General features: G+C 48.7%; 1 protein-coding gene across 2 annotated transcripts in view; it reads left to right on the top strand.

The window, feature by feature from the left end:
* The window catches only part of FARP2 (FERM, ARH/RhoGEF and pleckstrin domain protein 2), a 1,696,743-nt gene that overhangs the window by 722,882 nt on the left and 948,203 nt on the right, over positions 1–25,658 (top strand). For both annotated transcript variants that reach the window (XM_078665691.1, XM_078665692.1), the window contains exon 8: positions 18,087–18,234. In XM_078665691.1, the coding sequence (XP_078521817.1) occupies positions 18,087–18,234 (148 nt within the window). The remainder of the gene's footprint in view (positions 1–18,086; positions 18,235–25,658) is intronic.

Genomic DNA, 25,658 nt, shown 5'->3' with positions numbered 1-25,658 from the left:
ATCAAAACTATTTTTTCATGATTAAATGTGTGCTTCCTTCCAAAATGTTAAGATAACTGGTCCTAGTGTTAGCCAATTCGGACAGACTCAGATGGCTAAAAATATTCTTAGATTTGTTTTGTTTTAACTGTAGTTTTCATAAAACATGTATGTACAAGTTTAAAAGTGTGTAAGCCCTGAAGAAGTCTCAATTTTGAGACGAAACGCGTCGGCTAAGAAGGGAAATCCACATGTGTTCTTGGATTTTTTCCTGTCTTGGATTACCACAATAAAGATTTGAATAAGCAACCTTACATCAGTCCGGACCTACTTATTACAAGATCTTATTTGTCATAGACATTGAAGATATCAGAGACTGTAAAAAAAAACATTTCACAGATGGGTGCTGATTCCACATTTTCTATCACACAGCAGACATGTTGCTGGACCCCTGGGTGGAGAGCCCCCGCTCTCCTGGGCCTGCAACAATGCACATCCTGGGCGAGGTGCTAGGTCTCCTCCTCCAGGATGAGCTGGGCGGAAGCTTCAAAGGCATGCCGCCTCTGTGAGCTTCTCCAGACCATTTGCTGTCCCCAGCAACTGGCCCCCCAGTTCTAACCCCCACTCTGGCGGGAAGACTGGCAGGAAAAAGTACGTCAGGAAGGAGGGTGTGGCAGCCTGTGCCAACCCCACCCCTCAGGTGGGGGAGACGAGATGAAGCAGGACCCCGGGCTCCGACCATCCTGTAGATGGGGAGCCCTGCCCAATCACAGCTAGCCGAATAAAGAGCAAAAACTTCCTCCAATGAATAAATATTATGGGTAACTACTCCACACAATAATCAGTTGTCCCACAGATTATAAAACATTACCACATGGTGCAATTTCACATTTTATTGATATCAAAAAGTTAAATAAAGATAAACACTTAAAAACATGTTAAGAATTGCATAAACTATACAGATACAGCGGCCCATGGGAGAAACATACAAAGCATAACATACTTGAGAGAAGAACAAAGATAATCATCTAACGAGAGAACACCATACATGAAAATATATGAGGAACAAAGATAAAAAGAATAAAACTAAATAATAACCAATTGCCTACGCGCGTTTCGGAGCACAAAAACAAACAAATGAGCAGTTCCTTCTTCAGGGCGAGAACCTAGAAGTTGGATTTTCATGAGCCATCTGTGTAACTGGAGCAACCACCGGATATGTGGTATCATAAGCTCGCAAGTCGTGGATTTGAAGAAAGTAGGGTGCCTTCTGTCCAAGAGTAAGGAAAGAATTAGAAATGTCAAGACGGCATCCCTGAGGGAATCACAAAGTAAATCGGAAGTCCAGACTAGTTCTTAAACAGCCATCTGTAGATAATGGGTCTCACTTAGTCCCGGGTATGAATACAGCTACTGCAGTGGAAGCCAAAATAAATGGGCTCAAAATGCAGCCTTAAAAGGCCCGGATACCTGCAGACCCGTCGTGCACGGATGAAACGCACCCCCAATCTACTGCTAAGCATATGATGTTCAATAGCAGTAGTTTGGTAAAAGGATGATAAGGAAATGTCGCAAAGCTTGACTTAAGTGGAGCGTTCAGGGATGGCTACAGGTTATCTAAGGGAGGCGAGAGGATTCTGCGTCTGTCTCTCTGGTACAGCCTGTGGCTATTGAACATCATATGCTTAGCAGTAGATTGGGGGTGCGTTTCATCCTTGCATGACGGGTCTGCAGGTATCTGGGCCTTTTAAGGCTGCATTTTGAGCCTAATTCCCGGCGACTCCTGCGGGCAGCAACCTTGGGACACCCAGAGGACCTGCCTGCCTTGACCCTCTTAAAGACTGGGATTCCCATCAGCAGAGGCTCTGCTGCAACAACCCCCCTGGTGCCAGCCAGGAAGCTCCGGACCAGCCCACTCTGCACCCGCCGAGCCCGGGCCGTGCCCAACCGAACCAAGACCACGAGGACGTCCCCCCGGGGACTGGGACCCGAAGTCCAGTGCCCAAAGACCTTCCTCGACGAACCAGACGACGCTTGCAGACTCGGAACCAGGGGCCACCCCAACCGCGACCAGCTGAGGGTAAGCATTTCCGACACCCAAAGACACCTCTGCACCCGGCGCCGTACAGCCCCCTGTGCCTCCCTTTGGGGTACCTACCTGTGCTCAAAGATCCCAACTTACCTCTCGAAGTGCTTGTCGCCCCTGGAGAGTCTCCATCCCCGAGCCTGCATCCTTTGTTACCTTTCCCATTGGATAATATTGAGCGCCCGAAGGCTCAAAAGCACCCTGCTCCCAGCCGTCCTAGTGCCGCTGGCTGTGCCACCTTTGTCCTATCCTACTTCCCCCTTTGCCCTGAGCAAGTGACTAAGAGCCCAGCTCCCACAGCCGCGTTGCCTGCTAGCCAGCAGCCACCAACTGGAGGCCCCCTTTTCCCTCATTGGATATCATTGGGCCTAACTACCTCTGCACCCGGCCGAACTAACTGTACTTACCTGACCCTGGGGGAACCCTGAGGCTATACCCAGAACCTTAACTTCACCAGCCAAGTACTCACCTGGAAACCGGTAACTCACTTACCTGCCATTGGATAACATTGGCTGGTTTTGACTCGAAAATTTTCTAAGTGTGAAGTTTTGGAAACTGAAAATATTCATATAAAATCAGCCGAATTCCGAAGTACTCACCTCTGATTAGGGGAGAAGCCAGTACTGTACCTTGTAGCCCAGTACTGAACCGCAAAAGTAATCCTTACCGGTTTTACTAGTAATCTGTATTTTCTCCATAGGAACCCATTGCCTGCTTTTCTATGAAATTTCTTCTAAGTGCCTACTTTTGAAAACTTGAAATATTCGTAAAAAATTATACGAAATACTGAAACGCAATTACCTACCTGTTTTAGGTTAAGACCCCAGTGCTGGCCCTAGGAGCCCAGTACTGGATTACAAAAGTAACGCGATCGTACTTTACCTGCAACCTGAATTTTCTCCCATTGGATAACATTGCCAGATAGTCATTGAAAAGTTTTTAAGTGTGAACTTTTAAAACCGCTTTATATTCATGAAAATTCACTACAGTAATTAAAACGTTTTTGCTAATCTGGTTTCAGCTTAGACCCCAGGACTGAATCTAGGATCTAGTCCTGGAACTACTAAAGTAATCGGTATTGTAATCAACTGTACTTATATGATGACAATCCACTGCAACCCCTGTATCTATTGTGTTCACAAACGTCATTGCTTCTTTGCAAAGTAATTACATGAGAGTATTCATATTGAGAAAAGTATATTTTGATACCTGTTGGTTTTAAAAATAAAACAACTATATCTCTGGATATAAAAACAATTGGGCTAGAGTTCAGTCCTTGAGTGTGTGAAACCTTTTGCTGTGTCAGGGAAGAAGGCGGAGCTGCTCTTTAGGACAGCTCCCCCAGGCAGGAGGTTACTAGCGTCTAATCCAGCGGATGGAGGCGATGTGACCCGAAAATAATGCCAGATGTAGAACTGAGCACCTCCTCTGGTGAACTCAAAATGGCGGCGGCCTAGCGAGACGCGAATCAAACTGAGATCGCAGATCCACACATTCTTGGGAAAGGAAGACAACCTCGTGACAGAAAGCGAGCCGGCAGGAAAACATAGGGTCATCTGCACCCGGTTGACGCGAGTAGTCCCAAGGAAAGGACCCATCACGGAAGCAGCGCTGCAAGATCACGGAGGCGATGACCCACCTTAGCAGAGGAGTTGCCACAACGCCGAAAGAAAGCGGGTGACCCGGAGAAGGCACACATATCGGAACGAGCTTCCAGTGCAGAACCAGGCTCTCCGACTATTCCCCCACTCCGATTTTCTCACTACAGCAGCTCTCAGGACCACAACTGAGAGGACCTGTCCTGAATACAGCCTCCACCTCATCGGCTTAGAGGCTAGAAGCAGCTTTTAACCTCCGGATGTTCACTGCAGCAGGGACACAGCTAACGATCTGCAGGTACTCCCCCCCCCCCCCCCCCCACCTCTCTCCCCTGCCGCAATCCCCACAAGACGAGATACACGGCGGATCAGGTCCAACCCATAGATACATGCAGCGCTTCTTATGTAATTCGAGCAAGCGGCAACATTCATTAACTTAAATTGAGACCTATCACGCTTACGGAGATCTAGTCCACACGACGATTATATGTTACGTGATCCAAGGTACAGGACTCTTTATTGTTTAAACATTAACTTGGGTGTTTCCCCTATTTTGCGTTATTTTTGACTTTTTTTTTTCCCCAGCTCATTCCAGAACAGATGGCCCACTAGTCATGGCAAATCCTCCATTTTGCTATCAAGTTTTAAATAGCTGCATTCCTCCCCTCAACTTCAACCATTAGAAAGAAACAGAGGACTTTACCCAGAGATGAAATCCCATAGAAAGAGTGATAGGACTTCACACCTGAACCAAACTAACTCTGAGGAAACAAGCAGCCATATTGGAACAGCTTTTCTAATAGCTATATTTAAATTATAACATATCACCAACCTCACCTTTGGATTACTTTTTCCACCAACGCACGGAGGTAGATATGACCTCATTCTCAGACAGTCATTAGGATCTAAGTCAGTAAGGTTTACTCAGTATTCAACACGAACGTGAGCCCTTACCTCGACACTTTCACAAACATAACTAGTCCCTTTCTATCTAAGTTTCACTTCAAGGCGACAACTATCCACCAGAGCCTGCTCCATAGCAGCCGAGCCTGAGACTGACCGTGGATTCCTGCAACAAAGTCTTCACAGTGGAGCGCTACCCCCGGAGTGACGGTGTAATAACTGGTACCTCGCAAGGGACAGCGCAATTTAATACGTTATCCGCGGGAGCGCTCAGGGCCGGACTAATGAACGGGGGCCCTTCCTCCCTCCAAGCCTCTGAAACAACCTGATAGCACGGTCCCTCGTCACCCGATGATCCTGACACGAGGAGCGACCCAACACCGAGTCGCAGAGAGAAAGATGAAGTCCCGCCTCTTTTACCTCACATGTCTCGACAACCGGGCAAGCCCCAGACACCGAAAAAAAAACTCCCGCACCCCCTCAGAGTTCCGAACCTACCCCCTCCCCCCTCCCCTGGGCAACGCCTCAAACACCGAACCGGCCCGAGGAGAAGGGGAGCCTGGCACTATCTGCACCGGACCCTGCTCAGCGACACCGCACGGAGAATTCCATTGTGGCGCCTGTGAAGAAACTGACCTGCTTTTTTAATGCCTTGCAGCAGGTCCATGGGAACCTTTACCGAACTACCTACCCCCTACCCCTTCCTGCTCTACTCCCCCCTCTTTCCTGCTACTAACCTTTACCCTCACGTGTCCTTGCCCTAGGCCCCACCCTGTTTACCTGTGAAGTTCCCGTGTCATTTGAGAGCTAGCTTTTTTGTCTGATGCCCGATGGAGCTACCTGGTTTAGTGGAGACAGGTCAGGGATTCCCTCCTTGGACATCACCTACCCAGTCGGTCGTTAGCCAGACTTCCTTTCGTCTCTCTTGCCGTCTCTTCCCGCTTCCTCCATCTATTTATATCTCTACTTCTCTCCTCTCTCAATGTATTGAGACTGAACTATTTTGTCTGATGCCTGATGGAGCTACCTGGTTTAGCTATAGGGGAGATGGGCCATGGATTGCCTCCTTGGTCGTCACCTACCCTGGCGGCCTTTAGACAGATTTCTTTTCGTCTCTCCTTGTTGTCTCCTCCCCTATCCTCCCTTTCTCACCTGCCCTGTTCCCTCCCCTCTATGCTCCATTTATTTTGCCCCCCATGTTATTTAAATGTGTCCCATTGAGACCTAGCTATTTGGCCAAAGCCCGGTGGAGCTACCTGATAGCTATAGAGGAGATGGGTTTTGGGACTTCCCCCTCAACCGTCACCTACCCAGCCGGTCTTTGGGCAGACTTTCCTTCGTCTTTCTGCCTTAGCTCCCTTCCATCCTGTTTTTCTGCGAACCTCTTCCCCAGACACCTGAGACCGAACTTCTTTGTCTGATGCCCGATGGAGCTACCTGGTTTAGCTATAGGGGAGATGGACCGTGGATTCCCTCCTTGGTCGTCCCCTACCCGGTCGGTCTTTAGACAGACTTCCTCGCGTCTCTCCGGTTGTTTCTACCCTTACCCTCACGTTCTCATCTCACCTACCCCCCACTTCTTTTCTCTCTCCTTTCTCTCCTCTCCTACTGTATTGCTGATTGTTTGATGTATTGTGTAATTGTTGATCTTTTCTGTTATACTGTTAAACCACATTGTTTCACTTCCTTTCGTCCCTCCTGTTGTCTCCTCCCGCATCCTCCCTCTATTTATGTCTCTCCTTCTCCCCTCTCTCAATGTACTGAGACTGAACTTTTTTGTCTGATGCCCGATGGAGCTACCTGGTTTAGTTATAGGTGAGATGGGCCGTGGATTCCCTCCTTGGTCTTCACATACCCAGTTGGTCTTTAGACAGACTTCTATCCGTCTCTCTGCATTGTCTCATCCCTTTTCCTCCCTTACTCACCTCCCCTGCCCCCTCCACTACTTTTCTCTCTCCTTTCTCTCCTCTCCTAATTGTATTGCCTATTTTTTGGAATTTATTGTGTAATTGTTGAACTTTTTATGTTTCATTGTTGATTCTCATGTAAAGCGCTCTGATACCTCCGGGTCTAGCCAGCGCTATATAAAACTCTTTAAATAAATAAAAATAAAATAAATGCTTTACACTGTCCTCTGGTACTGCCTTACTGCTCGACCATGCTACCACTTTTGAGAGTAAGGTCAGTCCTGATATTAACCTCTGTTATACCTCGGGGGTTTGTGGACTCTATACACACTGTACCTCATTCTGGTCCAGTATATATAGAGCCACTTTCTCACACAATTCCAGTAAAAAAGGCAAAGAACTTTGGGTCCATGATTGATGACAGGCTGCATTTTGGTAATCAAATCAATTTGTGGGTCTCATCATTATTTAACACCTTGAGGATGATTAAGAATATTCTCCCATTCATCCTCTCAGATGCTAAGAAACCGTAATTACAACCCTAGTTTAGTCACAAATTGACTATTGACTATTGCAATGAGTTGCACCTAAGGTTTCAAGAACGATATCTGAATAGATTGCAAACCATGCAAAATGTGTCAGCCAGGTTGCTCTTGGGTATTCCCAAATTTCAATCAGTCGCTCAGGCTATTAGAAGGCTTTGCTGGCTGACAGACAGGAAGCGCATACATTTCAAGGTGCTTTACAAAGCTTACAAGGCTTTTTTTTTTATTAAACATTTTATTGATGCAATGTTACAATGGCGCATAGCATATACAGCAACTGCCAGTACAGTGTCATGTCATGGTGCCAAGCACCAGGAAACAAAAAAAAACAAGAACATTACATAAACATCTGAGCCAAGTCCCGCAATAGGATTACATCAAAAGTAGAAGTAAAAAGTACATTCAGGTTACTTTCATAGGTACAATATCTCACATTCGTGTCTACATGTTAGCTCTGCCCCACCGTTCACTTCATGTGACCAAGACCAGAAAAAACCCTGGAAGCACTCACTCCACAGTAATTAGTCATCACTCTGTTCGCTCTGAGCAACCAGATACTCCCTCAATGGGGCCCAAATGTATTTAGACCTAGAGGACACCGGGAGCTCCTCAGCGTATAGGTCTAGTTGCTCCCAACAGTACTCCATGTCCTTCAGCCACTCGTCCACCTTCGGGCACCGTTGTCCGTTCCATGTGAACAGCACCCGCCTCTTTGCCAGCACCAGTTCCACCCTCACAAACTTGCCCACTGCTGCCCTCAATTCAGGCACGTAGCTCAATAGACACTCTAATGGTGTGCAATTTATCACCTGACCAGTCATGGTGTGTAGCAGAGTGACAACCCCCTCCCAATAGTGATAGACAGGTCTACACAAAAAAGCGAGATGGAGAAGGTCAGCCCCACCCCGACCACACCTCCTGCAACAGTCAGAATCTCTAAGACCAAGCTTACATAACTTATAAGGAGTATGGTATACCTGGTGAAGGAACTTGAAATGTATAATTTGCAGGTTGCTATTAGACGTAAACCTCTCTGTGAGCATAAAGATCTGTTCCCATACTTCGGCCGTGATCGGGGGATCAAGCATTTCATTCCAGCGTCCCATGCTGTTATCCTTCCCCCGAACCGTCTCATCCTGCACCGCCCTGTACAATCTGGTAAGCAGCTTCTTTCTAGAAGGGGCAACTATTAGCAACTGCAGCACCTGTAACACCTCCGGCTCACCAGGGAAACACGTGTAATGGTCCCTCATCGCCTGTCGGAGTCTGTAGCAGGTGTAGCAAAAGAGTGGAGTGGGATTTTGTATGTAGCTCAGATCGTCCCCTGAGATATATTTCCCTTCCACGTACAAATCACTCAGCAGAGTAATCCCAGCCTCTCTAAGTGCTGTGACAGGGCCCTTCTCATCCGCCACCAACAGCGCAGAGTGTCCCTCTATAGGCAGCGCAGGCGCGTATAAAGGAAGTTATTGAGCCCGTCTCCCAATCTCCTGCAGCGCAGAAATGGTGGTGTCTATCGTGTTTATCTCCCCTTTGGGCGTGTGCCTGCAGGTATGCGTAACAATGCCTTTCAAGGGTACAGGATGTACGTCGCCTTCCTCCACTGCTACATGCGGGATGAAGTCATGAGCCCGGAACCAGAAGTATGCATGTTGGGCTTGCCTACACAGATAGTACGCATAAAGGTCTGGAGCATTGAATCCCCCTTTCTCAAATGTCAGCGTCAACGTATGCCACCCAATCCTCGGCTGTTTGTTCCCCCATACTAGCCTCAGCAGTTGGGTCTGGATTGTGCTAAAAAAGTGCTTGGACAGTTTGATCGGTATATAACAGAACAGGTATAAAAATTCGGGAAGTATAATCATTTATAATCACCGCTATACGGTCCGCCAAGGAGAGAGGCAGACAGCACCAGCGATCAATCTGTTGCACCAGCGCTGTATAGGCAGGGCCATAATTTTCTCTAATAACGACCTCGGGATCCAGATGGAGCCAGACCCCCAAATACTTGACAGGTTCTACTGACCATATGTCGGGATATTCCACCTGGGGTGAAACAGTGGCAGCCGTCAGGCGGATGAGAACCGATTTCTCCCAATTGATTTGCAGCCCGGAGAAGAAACCAAATTTCACGTATTCACGCAGGATAAGTGACAGGTAACGCTGCGGCTCGCGGACGTACAGGACCATATTGTCGGCATAAAGAGAAATTCCAACTGGACGGTTATGGAAATTCAACGCGGCCGCCCTATGTGACTGCCGAATTTTACATGCCAGTGGCTCCAAAACTATGGCATACAGGAACGGGGAAAGGGTACAACCCTGCCGAGTGCCACGTTCTATGCTGAAAGTCTCAGATGTTAGCCCACCCACCCTAACCCTCGACCTGTATCCAGCGGATAAAGACAAGGCCATCCTATGAAGAATATACACCATATATTTCCACTCTATTGTATCAAATGCTTTGGCAGCATCTAACAGCACGGCCACAGCCTGCAGATCAGGATTGAGCACGTGGAACATGGTGAATATCGTACGTAGATTAAAAGAGGTGGACCGCTCCGGAATGAACCCGGATTGATCCGGTAACACCAGCAGTGGCATCAGGGGCTGTAATTTAGTGGCTAAAATCCACGCTAGTATCTTCACATCCAAATTTATCAAAGATAACTGGCGATAGGAGTCGCACACTCCGGAGGATTATCTTTTTTCAATAAGGTAATGATTTAGGCCTGTCTTAGGGATGGGGGAGATAACCCGTGTCATGGGCCTCCGCATACATTTCCAACATGTGCGGCACCAGAAGATCCGAGTATGCCTTATAAAACTCTGACTGCAAAAACAACAGTTGATGGACAGAATGCAGAACAAGGTCATACATTCACCCCAGTACAGAGATCTGGGCCTAAATCCATCGTTTTTTTTGCACTCCACACCACCCCAGTTCAGACATGGCCATATGCAAATCAGCCTTGACCCTGTGCCTCATGGGAACAGTCCAGCCCGAACTGCCAAGCCACGTCTTTCCTGGACCGGAATAAAGCATCCTAGGACCGGTTTCTGGCTATCAGCCGTCTTCAGCCAGGCTAGCTTGACTCCAGTGATGTGGAGAGCATGGGACTCGCATCTGAGCATACCCATCCCACTCGGGGTGACAAATGCAAAAACATCAGTTGATGGACAGAATGCAGAACAACGTCAGGCCATCTGGCCCAGAGCCTTATTGTTCGGTAGAGCAAGAAAGGCCTCTTTAACATCCTCTTCCCCAATGGGCAAACTCAGGTATTTTCTGGGCACATCAGATAACCACGCACATGCCGTATCCTCGAGGTACTCATTCAAAGCCGAGTCTGGCATGCCTCCTCGGGATGTATATATGTCTGCATATAAAGCACGGAATCTACTATACTGTCATGTGAACAATGGGCTTCTTCATTTGCATCCACTATATGGTCAATTGGGGGGTGATAAGCACTGTCCTGCAGCCTATTAGCTAATACCTTGCCCGGTCTGCCGCCCGCCCCATAGGCTCTGGCCTTATACCGTTTGGATAGATATTTCACCTCTGTGGATGTGAGCGTGTAGTATTCCTCAACATGTTCATGTATCTGAGCCAATTTCTCAGCAGATAGTGCAGTGTTATACTGGGCCTCTAAGTCTCGCAGCCGCTCTTCCGCCCGACGAAGTTGTTCTCTGAGGTCTCTGAGTATTCCCGCAGAAGTGCTTATGCACACCCCCGGTATCGTTGCCTTAAAGGCTTCCCACAGGGTCTCCTGGCTCTCTACGGATCCAGTATTTAACTCAAAATACTGTATGTTAGAGTTCCTGATGGTTTCTGCAAAGACAGGGTCCAGCAAAGCATCAGCACGAAAACGCCAAGTGAAGGGCCTCCGCAGGTTGGCAGGCAGGGACAGACACCTCAATAACAACAGGATTGTGGTCAGACAGGGTTCTCGGAAGTGTATAGATCTTCTCCACCCACTTATTCGCCTCTCCGTTAAGTAGTCAATAGTCCAGTCTGGACCAACTATTAAAGGCAGGAGTGATAGGAGTGCCCTCAAAAATCCCCACGTTGCGCAGCCGGCAGGCATCCACCAGGCCAATCTCTGCCATAGCGTCCCTGATGCACTGCGCAACTTTGACCAGGCGCGCCCCAACTGGATTAGATCCTTTTGCGGATTGAGATCTGTATTGAGATCACCCCCACACATGCTCGCCACTTCTGGCCAGGTGCGCAAGACCTTAAACAGCTGTAAAAAGGATGCCGGCTCATCCACCACAGGGCCATATATGCAGATTATAGTAACCAGCGTCATCCCCAGTTTGCCGCGCACCATCGCCCAACGACCCTCATCATCCACACATTTTGTATAGGCTTAAACGGAACACCCCTCTTGATAAGGATAAGGACCCCCTACGCATATGATGAATAAGAAAAGGCCAGGCGGTAAGCCGCCCACCTGCGCGTTACCCCACCATCTGTGGAGGCACACAAATGGGTCTCCTGCAACAGCGTGATCCGCACATTATGTCTGTCCAACTGCGCCAGCACCTGTCTTGTCTTTTTAGGTGTGTTCAACCCCTTGACGTTCCAAGTTACACACTTATAGAGCTCGCTTGTCGTCGTGATAGTAATCAACATCCCAGAGGGAGTGGAGCTCGCCAGAGCACGTAGACACACATATAAACCACAGTAAAGTAGCAGTATCTCTCCTTTTACAGTACCTCAGGCTCAACAACAATAAACATTCCCCCTCACCTACTTCAGCATCCCCAAATTGCTAAAGACATGCCCCATTTGTAACATCCCCCCCAGCAAACACAGTAATAACCATCTGAAGAAAAGGGGAATACCCATTGGGGGACGCAGCGGCACCGTCCACTCCCAGATCTAATAGGGAGGTGGCCGCCGAAGTAGCAATCGCAAATTTCACTGTGTCCAACCAACGTCCAGAGAAACATTGTGCCACCTGTTGATTTTAATTTTATTTCTTTAATTGTAATTGTGTAAACCTTTTTAATTGTGTCTTGAATGTTTTTTATGTATTCCCCTTGTGGGTTTAATGTGTAAATGTATAATTTTTTTTATTTTTTATAAACTGACAATTAATAAATATCAGAAACTGAACTGACTTGCAGGCCACCCTCCATTCTTAATTTTATTTTTAAGTTTTAAGTATTGATTGCCTAGGTTGTTTTTTGTCAAATGTCCAACCAACGTCTTGCAGATCAAGAAAGATAGTGGAAACTAATGCATAGGCCAATAATCAGAAAGGACGCATTCACCCCGGCACTACGCCTTAACATTGCACATCCATCAACGTCATCGACCCACCAGCTATGCAGGACCCCATATCCAGTAGCGAGAACCCTCACCCCTGCGTACCCAACCTGTGGTCATAACAAAGACATGAATTGTGGCTCATAGGTACATGTCTGAACCCCCCAGGCAGAAACATCCTGCAGGCCCTAGGGCCCGAGCACACAGCACTGAAACCTCATACTGTTCAGTCATCAATGTCCGACGTGAGGTCAGGTGACTTCCGTCGTCTTCGCAAGGATTTGGCGTGATCCATCGCAAGCTTGGGATTTGTGAAGATTTTGCCCTAGTTGGCGTCCCCAATACGCAGACTCGCCGGGTAGAGCATAGCGTAAGGAATCTGTTCTTTAAGCAAGACCTTCTTGACGCCCTGAAATTCCTTCCGGGCCGCCTGTAAGGTAGCTGTAAAATCCGGATAGAATGATAACACATTGTTCTGATATGTTATTGAGCCTTTTTGTCGGGTCACACGGAGAACAGTGTCCCGGTCCCTGAAGTTGAGCAGCCGAGTGATAATAGGCCTCGGAGCGGCTCCTGGGGTCGGGCACGCTGCCAGCGAGTGATGGGCCCTTTCCACCATGAACAGGGGTGATAGTTTACCATCTCCACAGATTTCACGGAGCATAGTCTCCATGTAGTCTTCCAGATGCCCCACGTTCGTAGATTCTGGCAGGCCCAGGGCGCGAATGTTGTTGCGCCTGGACCTCGCTTCAATGTCCTCGTTTTTTGCTTGGATAGCCGCTAAGAGCTTCGTGATATCCGACGTCTTCGCAGCCACTTGCTGAAGGCCATCCTCCACATCCGCAATGCGCTGCTCAGCATCCCCAATTCGCGCAGCCTGCTTGTCTAGTTTTGCGGAGAACTGGTCTATTTGTTCGTTTAGGGCTTCAATTTTCACGCCGATGGCCTGGAGACTGGCCTGGATCGCAGCCGGCGACATCTCCAGTGCAGTAGGCCCCTGCGATGTCTCATCCAGCTCTGAGTCCTAGGCGGTGTTTTGTGAGGGCTTACCACCCTTGCGCAGTTCAATTGTTAGGTGCAGCTGATTCTTTTCAGGTTTGCCCATGTTGCACTACTTCACGGCCAAATGATGTGCTGCCTGCCACAGGAAGGTGCACTGCTAGTGGAACTGCCCCATACACAGGATGGATGTTGCATGATCAGCTGCACCTCACTTAGAACACCAACAACACTATGCCCAACACACCTCTAGAGCACAGTGTAATCAGCAGCACCAACAGTCGGCCATCCAGGCCCAGCTTTACAGCACAACACAGCAGCTCTTCTATCCCGCCAAGGCTCAATACTCCACCACTCCTTCAGCCAAATGGTCAGCAGGGTGTAGACGATCATTCAAACTAAGGCCACGCTGAGAGTCTTTTGCAGAGGAAGGCACACATGTAACACCCCACGAAGAAAAAATTCAAGTGGCGGCAGGTTATAGGCCCCCTTCTCAAGGCCGCGCAGCACACATGGTCGCAGCAGCCAGTTCACCTGTAATGGCGACACAGCCCAGCACTCCGCACCAACTCTCTTGGGAATGCGCGCCTGCCATGATGCAGGAAAAGCAGTGCCGCCAGTCGATCTCTCGCCAGGCAAGTAGCGGGTGTTGACAGCAGCTGGGAGAGAAGAGTCGCATTCCAGCAGAGCGCCCCAGGCAGGATTTTATTGAGGGATTACGTTGCGGCCGTTCAGCCCACTCCCAGCCTGCACCGCAAGTTTTCACCGGGTGCTCGCGTAGCTCCAGCCGCCTGGTGCAGCACACACCAGTCCCGCTGACCTGTCGTGGGCGGCGAATCAGCCCCACTGTGCCTCAATACCAGTCCCGTGGTGCTGATGTGCGCCAGGCGGCACCCACTGCATTCCGGTCCTCTCTGGGCGCCGTATCAACGTAGATGCAGGCAGCAGCGCTTCCCCGTCACTCCGCCATCTTGTCGCAAGGACCCGCACCAGCTTCTCGTCGGCGATCTCACCTCAGCGCACCCACGGCGACGCAAAGCTTAGCCAGCTAGCGGTCGCAGTGCCAGCAACAAGAATCCACCATTAGTAAGAGCAGATGGCACAGGGAAGACAGGATAGATGCAGGATTATTCTCTGCGGCCGGCAGAGCAACACTACTGTGCGGCCATCTTGCCGAGCACCAGGCCACGCCCCCAGCTTACAAGGCTTTGCATCATAGGTTTGAACACAGCAAACATGTATGATCAGTGGGGCAAATAAAGCAGTGCCCTTTTTGTATGGTCCCCCCCCCACATACTTTATGCTCCAATGCTGATGGTTATGACTCTGAAAGGGCACTGGAGCCTGCTTCACAGGCTCCAGTTTCAGTGCTCTCTCCCTAAAACTAGTATGTATAATTTGGCATCCCCAATTGACAAGGACTTTACCCCCTTATAAGTCCCTTGCATATGGTGCCAGTGGTACCTAGGGCATGGATGGGAAAGGAGTCCCCAGGCTTGCAGCACTGTTTGTGCAACCCTGAGTGACCCAGGTAAACTTGCGGCAGACGGCCTGCCATTACAGACTGCAGAGACAGTGTAAACTGTTCCATTTCGACTTTTCGCCCTCACCATGTGTGGTAAAGTTAATGCATTGATTTTAATATTCGCTAGTCCCTCCTAAGGAAGGACTCCTATTGAAGGTCTGAGCATGTAAGTGTAAACTTATATGTCCCCATAGTGGCCTTTACCATTAAAGGGCACTCACTATAAGTGATAGACGGTCCATAGGATAACATGAGCTGGCCCCTGGAAAACCAAAGGTTGGTAGCTCCATTATAATACTGCCTAAATATGTTGTGTTTGGTATTCAACAACATGCCTTCTCACCTCTGACATGAATCTCGTGTTGAGGGCAATGTGGCATGCACCCAGGTGAATACCTTAGAGGTTGCCCTTTGGTTGCCCTTGTTTCCCTCTGCTCTGGCTGCTGCCAAAACAGGATTCTGACCTCCTTCCAGGCAGTGTGATCCCTCCCAGTAGTCCGGACCAAAGGCTTGGGCTGAATGGAGGTCACACTTCCTCCCAGGAAGGCTAGTGAAGTGGCACACCAAGTCAGTGAGCTTCAAAGGCTAAACCGCCTCTGATTTGCATCAGGGATGACTCCCAAAGGAGGAAACAGCCCTTCCCCTGCCCAGGGTACATTTGCACCCTGGCAGGTAGGAAATTAAGTATGCAGGAGGTGTACACCACTAAAAGGCTAGGCACACCTCTAGGTTGGGCTGCCTGGTCTGTACAGCTAAGGAAGACTTCTGCCATTTTTTTAAATGGTAGAAATAGTGGGTTCTGGGAAGACAAAGTGACCCACACCTGCATGTGGTCACCTATGGGGCAAATTAGCCACTGTGGCAAGCAGCCCATTGGTCACTTGCACCTACACCACTAACACTCCTAAATCTAGGATTTAAAGGCTACCATGGACACCAGAACCTCCGTTCCAAACAACCTGCATCACAGAGGACAAATAAACCAGTTTTGGTAACAACAGAACTTGCACAAACCAAAACCAAACCAATCTAGGGGAGAAAGCACAGAGACTGGGGCCCTGATTAGCAGGATCCCAGTCAGACTAGTCGGAACCAGCATTACATCAAGCAAAAAGTGGGGGTAATCATAAAAGCAGATCCTACTTTCCTACAGGTTTGTACTGGGAAATTGCTTGGTATTACTTCTTATAATCAATACACGCTTTTGGCTACAATCCTAATTTACCCCAGTTATTAATACTAGTTTTTTGAGGTGCCGGGCTGGTTTGGACCTTTATACTCGTGGTCAGGTGTGTGAAGATAAAATACTACAGCCCTAAGATGTCCTCCAGCAATTCTACAGCAGTTGGTTTCTCTGCCTAGGCAGGTTTCTTTTTTTTTTGTGGTACTTCCAACTTTGTAATTTTTTATTACGTTTGACTGCGAAGGATTTAAATTGCTCTTGCTCACGGGATGATTTTCTGGATTTCCTCATGAAAGTGTCACAAAAAGGCCACATAAGATCTGCCTATAAAATTCTCACGTAGAGAAATATTAAGGCGACAGCTGACCTATTTCTCCTGAGAGCAGCTAAAGGGAGCAGGTATTTGGGCATTGAAGGAATGTATGATGAAATTAAAAGTAGTAAAATGTACTCATGAATAGTCCTGAATGCCTCTCGAATTAAGGTGCATCAATGCACATTTTTGAATTATTTTTATTACACAACACACAGTTTGTGTAAAAGGAGGCAAAGGCAAGATGGAAAATGTTGGAGGAATGGGGGTACATGGCTGATAGTGTCAGTCAATCAATCAGGATTTATAAAGTGCAGCTAACTACCCAACATGGTATCCAGGCACTTGCAGGTCCCAGAGGCTTATTTGAACAGCCAGTTCTTGAGGACCATTTGGAATTCCGGAAGTGAAGTGATGGTCTGGAGTTGCAAGGGGAGGCTGTTCTGGGTCTTTGCTTCGATGTGTGAAAAGGAGCCTTACCACTTTTGCTTCGATAGATGCAGGAGTGCGGGCGAGTGAGAGGGAGGCTTTGCGTAGTCTTCTCGATGGTTGGTGGAAGTTCAGGCGGTGGTTAATGTAGGTGGGTCCTTGGTTGTGTAGAACCTTGTGTCTGTGGGTCAGCAGTTTGAACTGGCATCTCTTCTGTACAGGGAGCCAGTGGAGTTGCTTAAGGTGGGGTGTGATGTGGGTTCGTCGAGGAAGGCTGAGGAGGAGTCTGGCTGCTGCGATCTGTATGGTCTGCACTCACTGTAGGAGCTGTGGGGCGATCCCTACATAGAGGGCATTGCCATCGTCCAGTTGGCTGGTGATTAGGCTCTTTGTCACTGGGTCTCTCACTTCAAGATCTAGTATAGTGTACATATTTTTGCCGCATGTATAATGATTTGTGGGTACTGAGATTAGATCTTCCAGAAATTGAATGGGATTTTGTAAACTTGTGGTGTTTGGGATAACTAAAGGATCAGACTGGGGCATTTACCCTCTACTCCGTCAGGTTTTGCTGTAAATCATTTTTTTGCTACCTCGTTAGGCCAGGTTAGTTTTGGTGCAACACTGGTTGTTAAACGAAGCCCTGCATCCACAAGTTTGTTGGCATGAATTTGTATATGTCTGTAAACTTGAAATCTCCATTTTAGAAAGTAACAGCACCACAGTGATGCGAATCTGGGGCCATGGATTTTAGGGGTTTTATCCAGTTGCAACTCATCTTTACAGAGAATAGTATCGTTCCCGTCTCTTTCTGATTGAAGTCTTTAAGCACTTTATGACGCACACTGCACTTCGTATTATTATCTTTAATTGTTATGGTATTAATAAGGAAATGTGGCGATTTTCCTGTTCCAAATTATCGATTTGTATACTGTGATGTTACTTTTTTTTAAAAAAATAGAAAGTTCACAAATAACTTTTTAGATCAAGACTGTTGACCATATGTTGTGCTTATTTTGACTGCTATTAATTGCGACTATTAACTACAGTCTTTTTTCACCAGCAAGGGCCAAATCAGACATTGTACCTGATCACACGTGAACAAAATAAAAAATGGTGTCTTTACCTCTGCATAACGATTTGCCTAAATGTAATGTTTGCTTGTATCTTAAAATACATTTAAAACAGTTTACAAAAGAAATAAAACTTGTGGACAAAAATTGTGTGTAGGTTGGTAAGTTATTTTAAGATTTATCTTTGCTTTGTCCTTTGACGTCTGGCTCATAAAGACTGATTGCTGCGTGAGTAACACTTCTTTCTATCCTTTCTATCCCACAGGGGCCAAACTCCTGCTGAATCGGATTTCCAAGTTCTTGAAATTGCTCGGAAGCTGGAGATGTATGGCATCCGATTTCATCTGGCTTCAGATAGAGAAGGAACAAAAATCAATCTGGCCGTGTCTCATATGGGTGTGATGGTCTTTCAGGTAGTGTGTACCGCCAGTGATTCAAATTATGCGCATTAACTTGGTGTATGAGAGCATAAACACTTTATCATTAGATCCTTTGACTTTTCTCTAGTTAATTCAAATTTAGAACACAGCGTAGTTAGCTTAAAACCAGAAAAGTATTAAGCCGGCTTTACAATTTTAAATACCAGGCATGACAGTTTAGTCTGTCATTACAGGAGTTTGCTTCAGCGAGAGTCTGGTGCTGTTGCAATAGGAGTTTGATTCTTATTATCAGTTTCAGTTTCATACGTCTTTATTTCGATTTTTACACCATAAAAGACATCATATAAAATACATACATAATTCATAAAACTCGGTACATAATCAGTTTAACAATTATAAAATGTTCACATTATTCTCTAAACAACATTAATCCATTAAAACTTGATTAAATTGACTCTAAAGACGTACAGAAATTGATTCATAATAAAGATAAAAACTATCACCTAGTCAAATGATAGATGGGTGCCTAGCTCTAATAATCCATGCCACCCTAAGAATTTTGCCACACCTATAGTCACGCACTCAGAGGTGTTCGTTCTAAAACCCAGCGAGCTTCCGTACACACCCGTGTCTTTATCCTCCTACAAATGGGTTTTAGCCATTTGCACCAGGGGGCGGAATATGCTGGACAGGCAAAGAAGATGTGACCAATGGATTCCCTTTGGCCACTACACCAAGGGCAGGACTCTGTTTGCTGTCCAAGCCATTTATATGTAAACATCCTTACGGGTAGCGAGCCAACTCTAAACTGATGGTAGAGTTTTCTATCCAAACTTCTGGTGATGCTGTCCCAATAAGACTCTAATCGAGTGTCTACCTTGTGACTCAAAAACAACCCTGTCAAATTTGCAGACTGCGATAACGTGACATATTGTTCTTTTACAGTCGCCCAATATAATAATTATAATTCTTTTTTAGACGGAAAAACATTGTTTCCCGGATCTGACCACTGTAGACTTAAACCCATGTTTTGCAATATGGACTTCACTTCTCGAAACCACGGGAGGTTACCTGACCCTATAATTGATCTTAAATCTAAAATTTCTTTAGCAAATAAAACCAGTTCCGGTGTGGACCATATACGTCTCCACAGAGCCACCATCCTATATCGTGCTAGATCTTTAATAGAAGGGGGCGCTAGAGGGCGCACAAACGGAATGGCCGCCTGACTGCGTGGCTCCCGTTCCTTGATGCAATAATCCTCAATTGATCCTTACTTGCTGGAGGGCTATTGTACCCAAAAGTGGCTGCACTTGTGCCGTGCTTCATTGCCTACACTCGGTCCAACTCTGGGACCTCTGGAGGCACGCACGAGCTGGATATCGACCGCGCAAGTTTCACCGGCACTACCCCTGGGTCTGCTGTGCTGCTGGCCACGATCTACTGCGCGAGGCCGGTGCTTCTCCTGAGGCGGTAGGCCTCAAACGCTGACTGACTGGCGCGCGCGGCAACGTCCTTCTGCCGCACGCTGAAAACCCGCCCGGCACATCGGACCTCTGTGCGGACACCCGGACCCCCAAGGCTGCCTGTTGCTTTCAGCTTGGCGGGGACATTGTGGTTGGCGAGCGGATGCCCACGGACCCGCGGCGCGAGCCACCTTGCTCATCCTCCTCCATCGCCAGCGCAAGGTATTGTCCCCTACTGTGGTCGGCTGGGCCGCTCTGCTGAGGCGGGGGTGTTCTGGACTACTCTCTGCCGGGCCTGTGGAGGGGGCTCCTCGTTGCACTTTACCCCCTGCTGTGCATGGGGCGCGGAGGGTGGACGTGGCGGGCGTGGCCCCGGAGGACTGCGGAGAGGGGGCCTCCTCGGAATTCGACATCGACGGGACCGTTGACCCCCCCTGCCCGGGGCAGTTGGGGGCTTTGGCGGGACTGCATACTCCGCTGCCCTCTATCGTTATGCCCTCTATAGCACGCTGATTGGAGGGCCACTACCGCCGCTGTGATCCTTGCTGTTGTTGTAGCTGGGAGCCCCTGGATGGATCCTTCGGCCTGAGGTACGGACTGTTTTGGGCGCGTGCTGGTTCTGGCCCCTTGATCTGCGCCTACCACGTAGACAGCCTTCAATCGACTCTGGCTCAGCCCGCTTGTGGCGCACTCCTGTATGCCTTTTGTCTCCCATTGGCTGGCGTGCTACCTTACGATCTCGCTGAGGTGGTCCCCAGACAGACGTGACCCACTGGAGCGCAAGTTTGAGAGGTCTGGACCTAACTCTGCCCGTTATCCATAGCCTGGCTGCACTACATACTGCCCTGCTTGGCCGGAACCTTCTTCCCGCTGCCTCTATTGTTCCCGGACTGGAAAGACGTGAGCGACGCGGGGGCACGATGGTGCGCCCCGAGAACCGCCAGACGAAGATTAACTTTGACAGTGCGAAGAAAGGGTCCAAGACCGGGACTGTGGAGCCGGGGCCTAGCGGTGCGGTGCGGATCCGGCAACAGCGCCCTCCCCTTCAAAAGAACTTGATATGCACAGCTTGCTCTCAGAAATGCGACAGGGATTTGCCACGGTGGTGGAAAAAGTGGACAGGATGTCCTCTAGGATGGACGCCTTAGTCCATAAAGTGGACCAGCATGAAGAGAGGCTCACTGCAGCGGAGCAGCGTATCTCGGACAGCGACGATATCACCGCCTCCCATACAACCCAACAAGCCCGCATGGATAATCTACTTCGAGTAATAGCTGCAAAGAATGAGGACTTGGAAGCTCGAAGCAGGCGCAATAACATCCGCGTCACGGGCGTTCCGGAATCCACAGATACTGGGCGGATGGAACTGTATATGGAGAAGATCCTCCGGGCATCGATAGGGGACGATGCCTTCTCCCCTCAATTTATAGTGGGAAGGGCGCACCGATCGCTGGCACCGATTCCTAAGCCCGGAGCACCGTCCAGGCCGATTATCGCCCGATTGCTCCATTATCGCGACCGAGACATCGCACTGCGGGCTGCCCGGTCCAAGCAGAGCCCTACATCACAATGGAGTCACCTTCTCAATCTATCCTGACTTCACTCCTATGGTGCAGGAGGAACGCCGTAAATTTCTGGCTGTCAAAAAGAAGCTAAGGGAGGCACAACTGGATTATGCCCTGCTCTACCCAGCGAAGTTGAGGGTAACACACCAAGGCAAGCAGAGGTTCTTCACCAATCTGCAGAAATCTGAGGACTACTTGAAGGAGATTCGCAGGGCACGGCAAGATGATCGGAGGAACAATGCAGACCTCGAGGACGAATCAGTTCGAATGGACAACGACGAGTGAGGCGAGACCATCCTCATAACTCACATGATTCCTGGACTTTCATTGTAGCCTTTTTTCTTTGAACCGTGTGCCAGTTCGCTTAATTTCCCTGCAACCATGGGAGACTACAAGACCTCTCCACTGGTAAAGTATTACAGGGACCACTATCTCTCCCAGGCCTACTCCGAGGGCGGTACAGTACAGTAGGCTATTGGGTGGAGACGTGGCTGTGCGCCCTCGCTGCTGTTTTCCCCCTACGGGTATACCCCCTTTACTTTTTTGTGGACACATGTTGTATCGGTTTGGGAGGGGTGGGGGGAGAGGGGCCATGGATATGGGTGGCTGTGATTGGGATGCAGTAGTGGGAGGGGGGTGGAGTTCTAACCTTGGGGTGGGAGTTTGGTTCTGTGGGAAGCTGGATCGGATGGTCATGAGGCGAGGAAAATCGCATCACTCAAGAGACTTTGTTGGACTTGTATCGACTAGGGCATATCACACTTGTACACTGAAACTCGGTTATGACGGGTCTAGGGTTTGATGCACGCTTAAATTGTATGTAATGGAATATACGGGGTCTTAATAATGCTAGGAAATGTCGCAATGTGATTGCATACTTAGAAGGCCATAATATTCACATAGCCATGCTACAGGAGACACACTTATCACCACAGACACGCTCCACCTTTGCAAGCAAATGGGCCACCACTCGTGTCTTCTCTTCTTATTCTACTTATGCGAGAGGAGTCACTATCCTAATAAAGCGCTCTGTGCCCTTTCAAGTATGTGGCGAACTGGTTGATGCAGAGGGTCGGTATGCCCTGGTGTGGGGGCGACTTGGTCGTGATACCATTACATTAATTAACTGCTATGCCCCTAACTCGGACATGCCTGTATTCTTCACTACACTCTGGGGGAAAATCCTGGATGTTGGCTCCCGACATATCATATGGGGGGGGGGATTTTAACCTAGCACTGGAACCTCACCTGGACCGGGCGGATGGGGTGTCCCATTACAAACCTAGGGCTAGGGAAGCACTGGGTGGACTAATCACAGAGGGCGATCTCATAGATAGCTGGAGATATCTGCATCCCCACCGAAAAGAGGGCACACATTTTACATCCCTGACGGGCGCATGGGCACGACTGGACTATTTTTTTACCACCAGAGAGATTTGTGCGGGCGTTTCTAAAGTGGGACACCTCCCGAGGACGTACTCAGATCATAGTCCCGTCCTGATGCATCTGCAAATACCTGGGTGGGACAATCGTAGGCCACACTGGTGCTTGCAACCAGCGGCCCTACTAGACACTGTGTTCCGCACTGAACTCGGAGAAGAGATTGCTGCATTCTTTCCCAACAATAAAGGTTCTGTTGACAGTATCTGGGAGGCCTTTAATGTAACGGTAAGAGGATACTGCATATCGAAGAGCTTTGGGGTCCTGCACGATATCCAACGCACGATCCGCAAGCTCGATAGTGAACTGAAAGCGTTGGAGGCTCGAATGGTAGAGGGCGATACCCCAGACGTTCATGCGGAGTTTAGAGACAAACTAACGCAATACGAGGAGGAAGCCGATAGGGAAGCCAAATTTAAAGGGAAACACTGGCGGGCGAGAAAATATTGTGAAGGGGATAGACCGGGCAAGGCCCTAGCGCGGTTGACGAGTTCGCCCCGCACTAATAACTCGGTTTTAGAATTGTCCACAGAGCTAGGATGCACAATTAGAGACTCTGATGACCTGCTCACTGCCTTTGTTTCGCATTATCGTACTTTGTACACCACCGCTACGACCTCAGACATACCATACGACGACTTTTTGGGCGATATGGCCCTCTGCTGGCTTAGTGATAGGGCCTTCCTTGCTGCCCCCTTTTAGCTCGATGAAATTCGAGATGCCATCATGTCACTCCAAAATGGAAAGGCACCCGGCCTTGACGGGCTCCCTGCGGAGTTTTTTAAAACATACATCGACATTATGGCCCCTGTCCTCCGCGAGGTCTTTGAGGAATCATTGGCTGACGGCCTCCTTCCTCAATCGATGCGCGAAGTTGTAATTACATCACAATTAAAGCCTGGTAAGGACCCCAAGGTTTGTGGCTCTTACTGCCCACTTTCGCTCCTGAACTGCGATGTCAAAATGTTGGCGAAGGTGCTGGCTACCAGACTATGACTATCTCTATTGATGACCCGGATTGTATTGCCAGATCAGTCTGGATTTGTTCCGGGCCGCTCCACCTCTCACAACCTGGGCACTCTGTTTTCTCTATTACATACTGTAGATCCTGCACTCCCTGTCGCTGCGGTCTTCCTAGACGCCACTAAGGCCTTTGACTTGGTCGAGTGGCCGTATTTGTTTACCGTGCTGGCACGTATGGGATTCCCTACCCTATTCATCTCGTGGGTCCAGTTGTTATACACACGGCCGACGGCGAAAGTCCTGATTAACGGCCGTCTGTCCGCTTCCATTGATATTTCCAGAGGCACCCGTCAAGGGTGCCCCTTATCCCCACTATTGTTCGCAATAGCTATTGAGCCCCTGGCCTGTAGGATACGCCAACTGCACTGTGAGAGTGCGATCCGCTGCTTTCAGCGCCAAATTGATGTATCATTATATGCGGATGATATAACACTATTCATCAAACACCCTGCATGTAACCTAAATCCCCTACTTAGAGAGTTTGTTTCCTTCGGTGGGATGTCCGGGGTACATATTAATTGGGCTAAGTCACAGTTTTACCCGTTCACAGATGCTGTCGTGGATTTCTCCCTTGACTACCCCCTGGAGTGGTGCCGCTCGGAACTTCGGTATTTAGGTGTCCAAGTCTCACGTGACAAAGATGAGACGCTACGCTCAAACTATGGTGTGGCGGTCACGAGGCTAGCCACTCAGGTGGATCGCTGGATATCCCTCCCCCTTTCCATGGCGGGAAGGGCATCCCTCATTAAAATGGTGGTACTCCCCCGTTTCCTCTACCTTTTCCTAAACATCCCGTACTATCCCGGTGCTTTCTTTTTTAAAACATTGAAGTCAGAGCTCTGCCGTCTGTTGTGGGGAGGTAAGAACCCGCGGCTGAAATGGTCCGTTCTGGTACAACCTTATAATAAAGGAGGGTTTGATATTCCTGACTTTGAGTTTTACTATTTGTGTGCTCAAGCACATTATGCCTATCATTGGATGGTTCCCACCCCTTTTATGCCGCAACTAGCAGTGGAAGACTGGATTGCACATCCTCTCCCCCTCAATGGGCTTTTACATTGCCCAGCATCGGATATCACCACACCATATACCTCAGTCACGTGCACAATTGAAGCCTGGCGCCGACTGGCTTAAAAACTGAACTGCGCCTTACTATATTTCCCCCGTATGCCACTGGCCTATCACCCTGGACTCGCACTCCTGACTGAACAAGGCTTCCGGCTGCTCTGCAAGAAACTACACATCACATGTTGGGGAGACCTATTTACAGCTGGTCGATTCAAAACTGCGGACCTCTTCTTAGATGCGCATGATCGCACTCCGCTTGAGGTATTCTATTACATACGCCTGCGCCAAGGGATGAGGGAAATCCTACCTGACTTCCCGGACGAGCCTGAGTCCCTGCCTCCTCTGCACTATATGCTCAGTTCCCTAGATGGCTCACACTTAGTATCGGGAATGTATCGGCATGTTCGAACATGTACTCCGGTACCGGAATCCTCTGCCCGCACACACTGGTCCGCTGACCTCACCGTTGAGCTTACGGACGAGCAGTGGTCCTACTGTTGTTCCCTCACAGCCCGGATATCGGCCAGCAGCAGGCTCAAAATAATCCATTACAAATTCTTGCAGCGCTTATATTATACCCCTGTGAAAAAATTTAGGTTCCACTTAACTGATAATGACAAATGCGAGCGGTGCCACTCGGAACATGCAGGTTTTCTACATCTTGCCTGGTAGTGTCCTCCAGTCCAGGCCGACTGGCAGCAGGTGCAGAGGGCTCTTGAAACGATGACCGGGATAACTATAAGTACTGATCCATTATTAACACTTCTAGGACACACACCGCACATTCCTTCTACATGTAGGAAATTCTTGGATATCTCACTGCTGCTTGCAAAGAGACGGGTGGCGTGCAGATGGGGTCGTGGCAGGGCCCCGAAATTTAAGGAGTGGCTTGCGG

This window comes from Lissotriton helveticus, chromosome 11 (genome assembly GCF_964261635.1).
Source record: "Lissotriton helveticus chromosome 11, aLisHel1.1, whole genome shotgun sequence".
NCBI lineage: Eukaryota > Metazoa > Chordata > Amphibia > Caudata > Salamandridae > Lissotriton > Lissotriton helveticus.
Note: the sequence above shows the minus strand (reverse complement) of the source record. Positions and strands in the feature narration are given on the sequence as shown.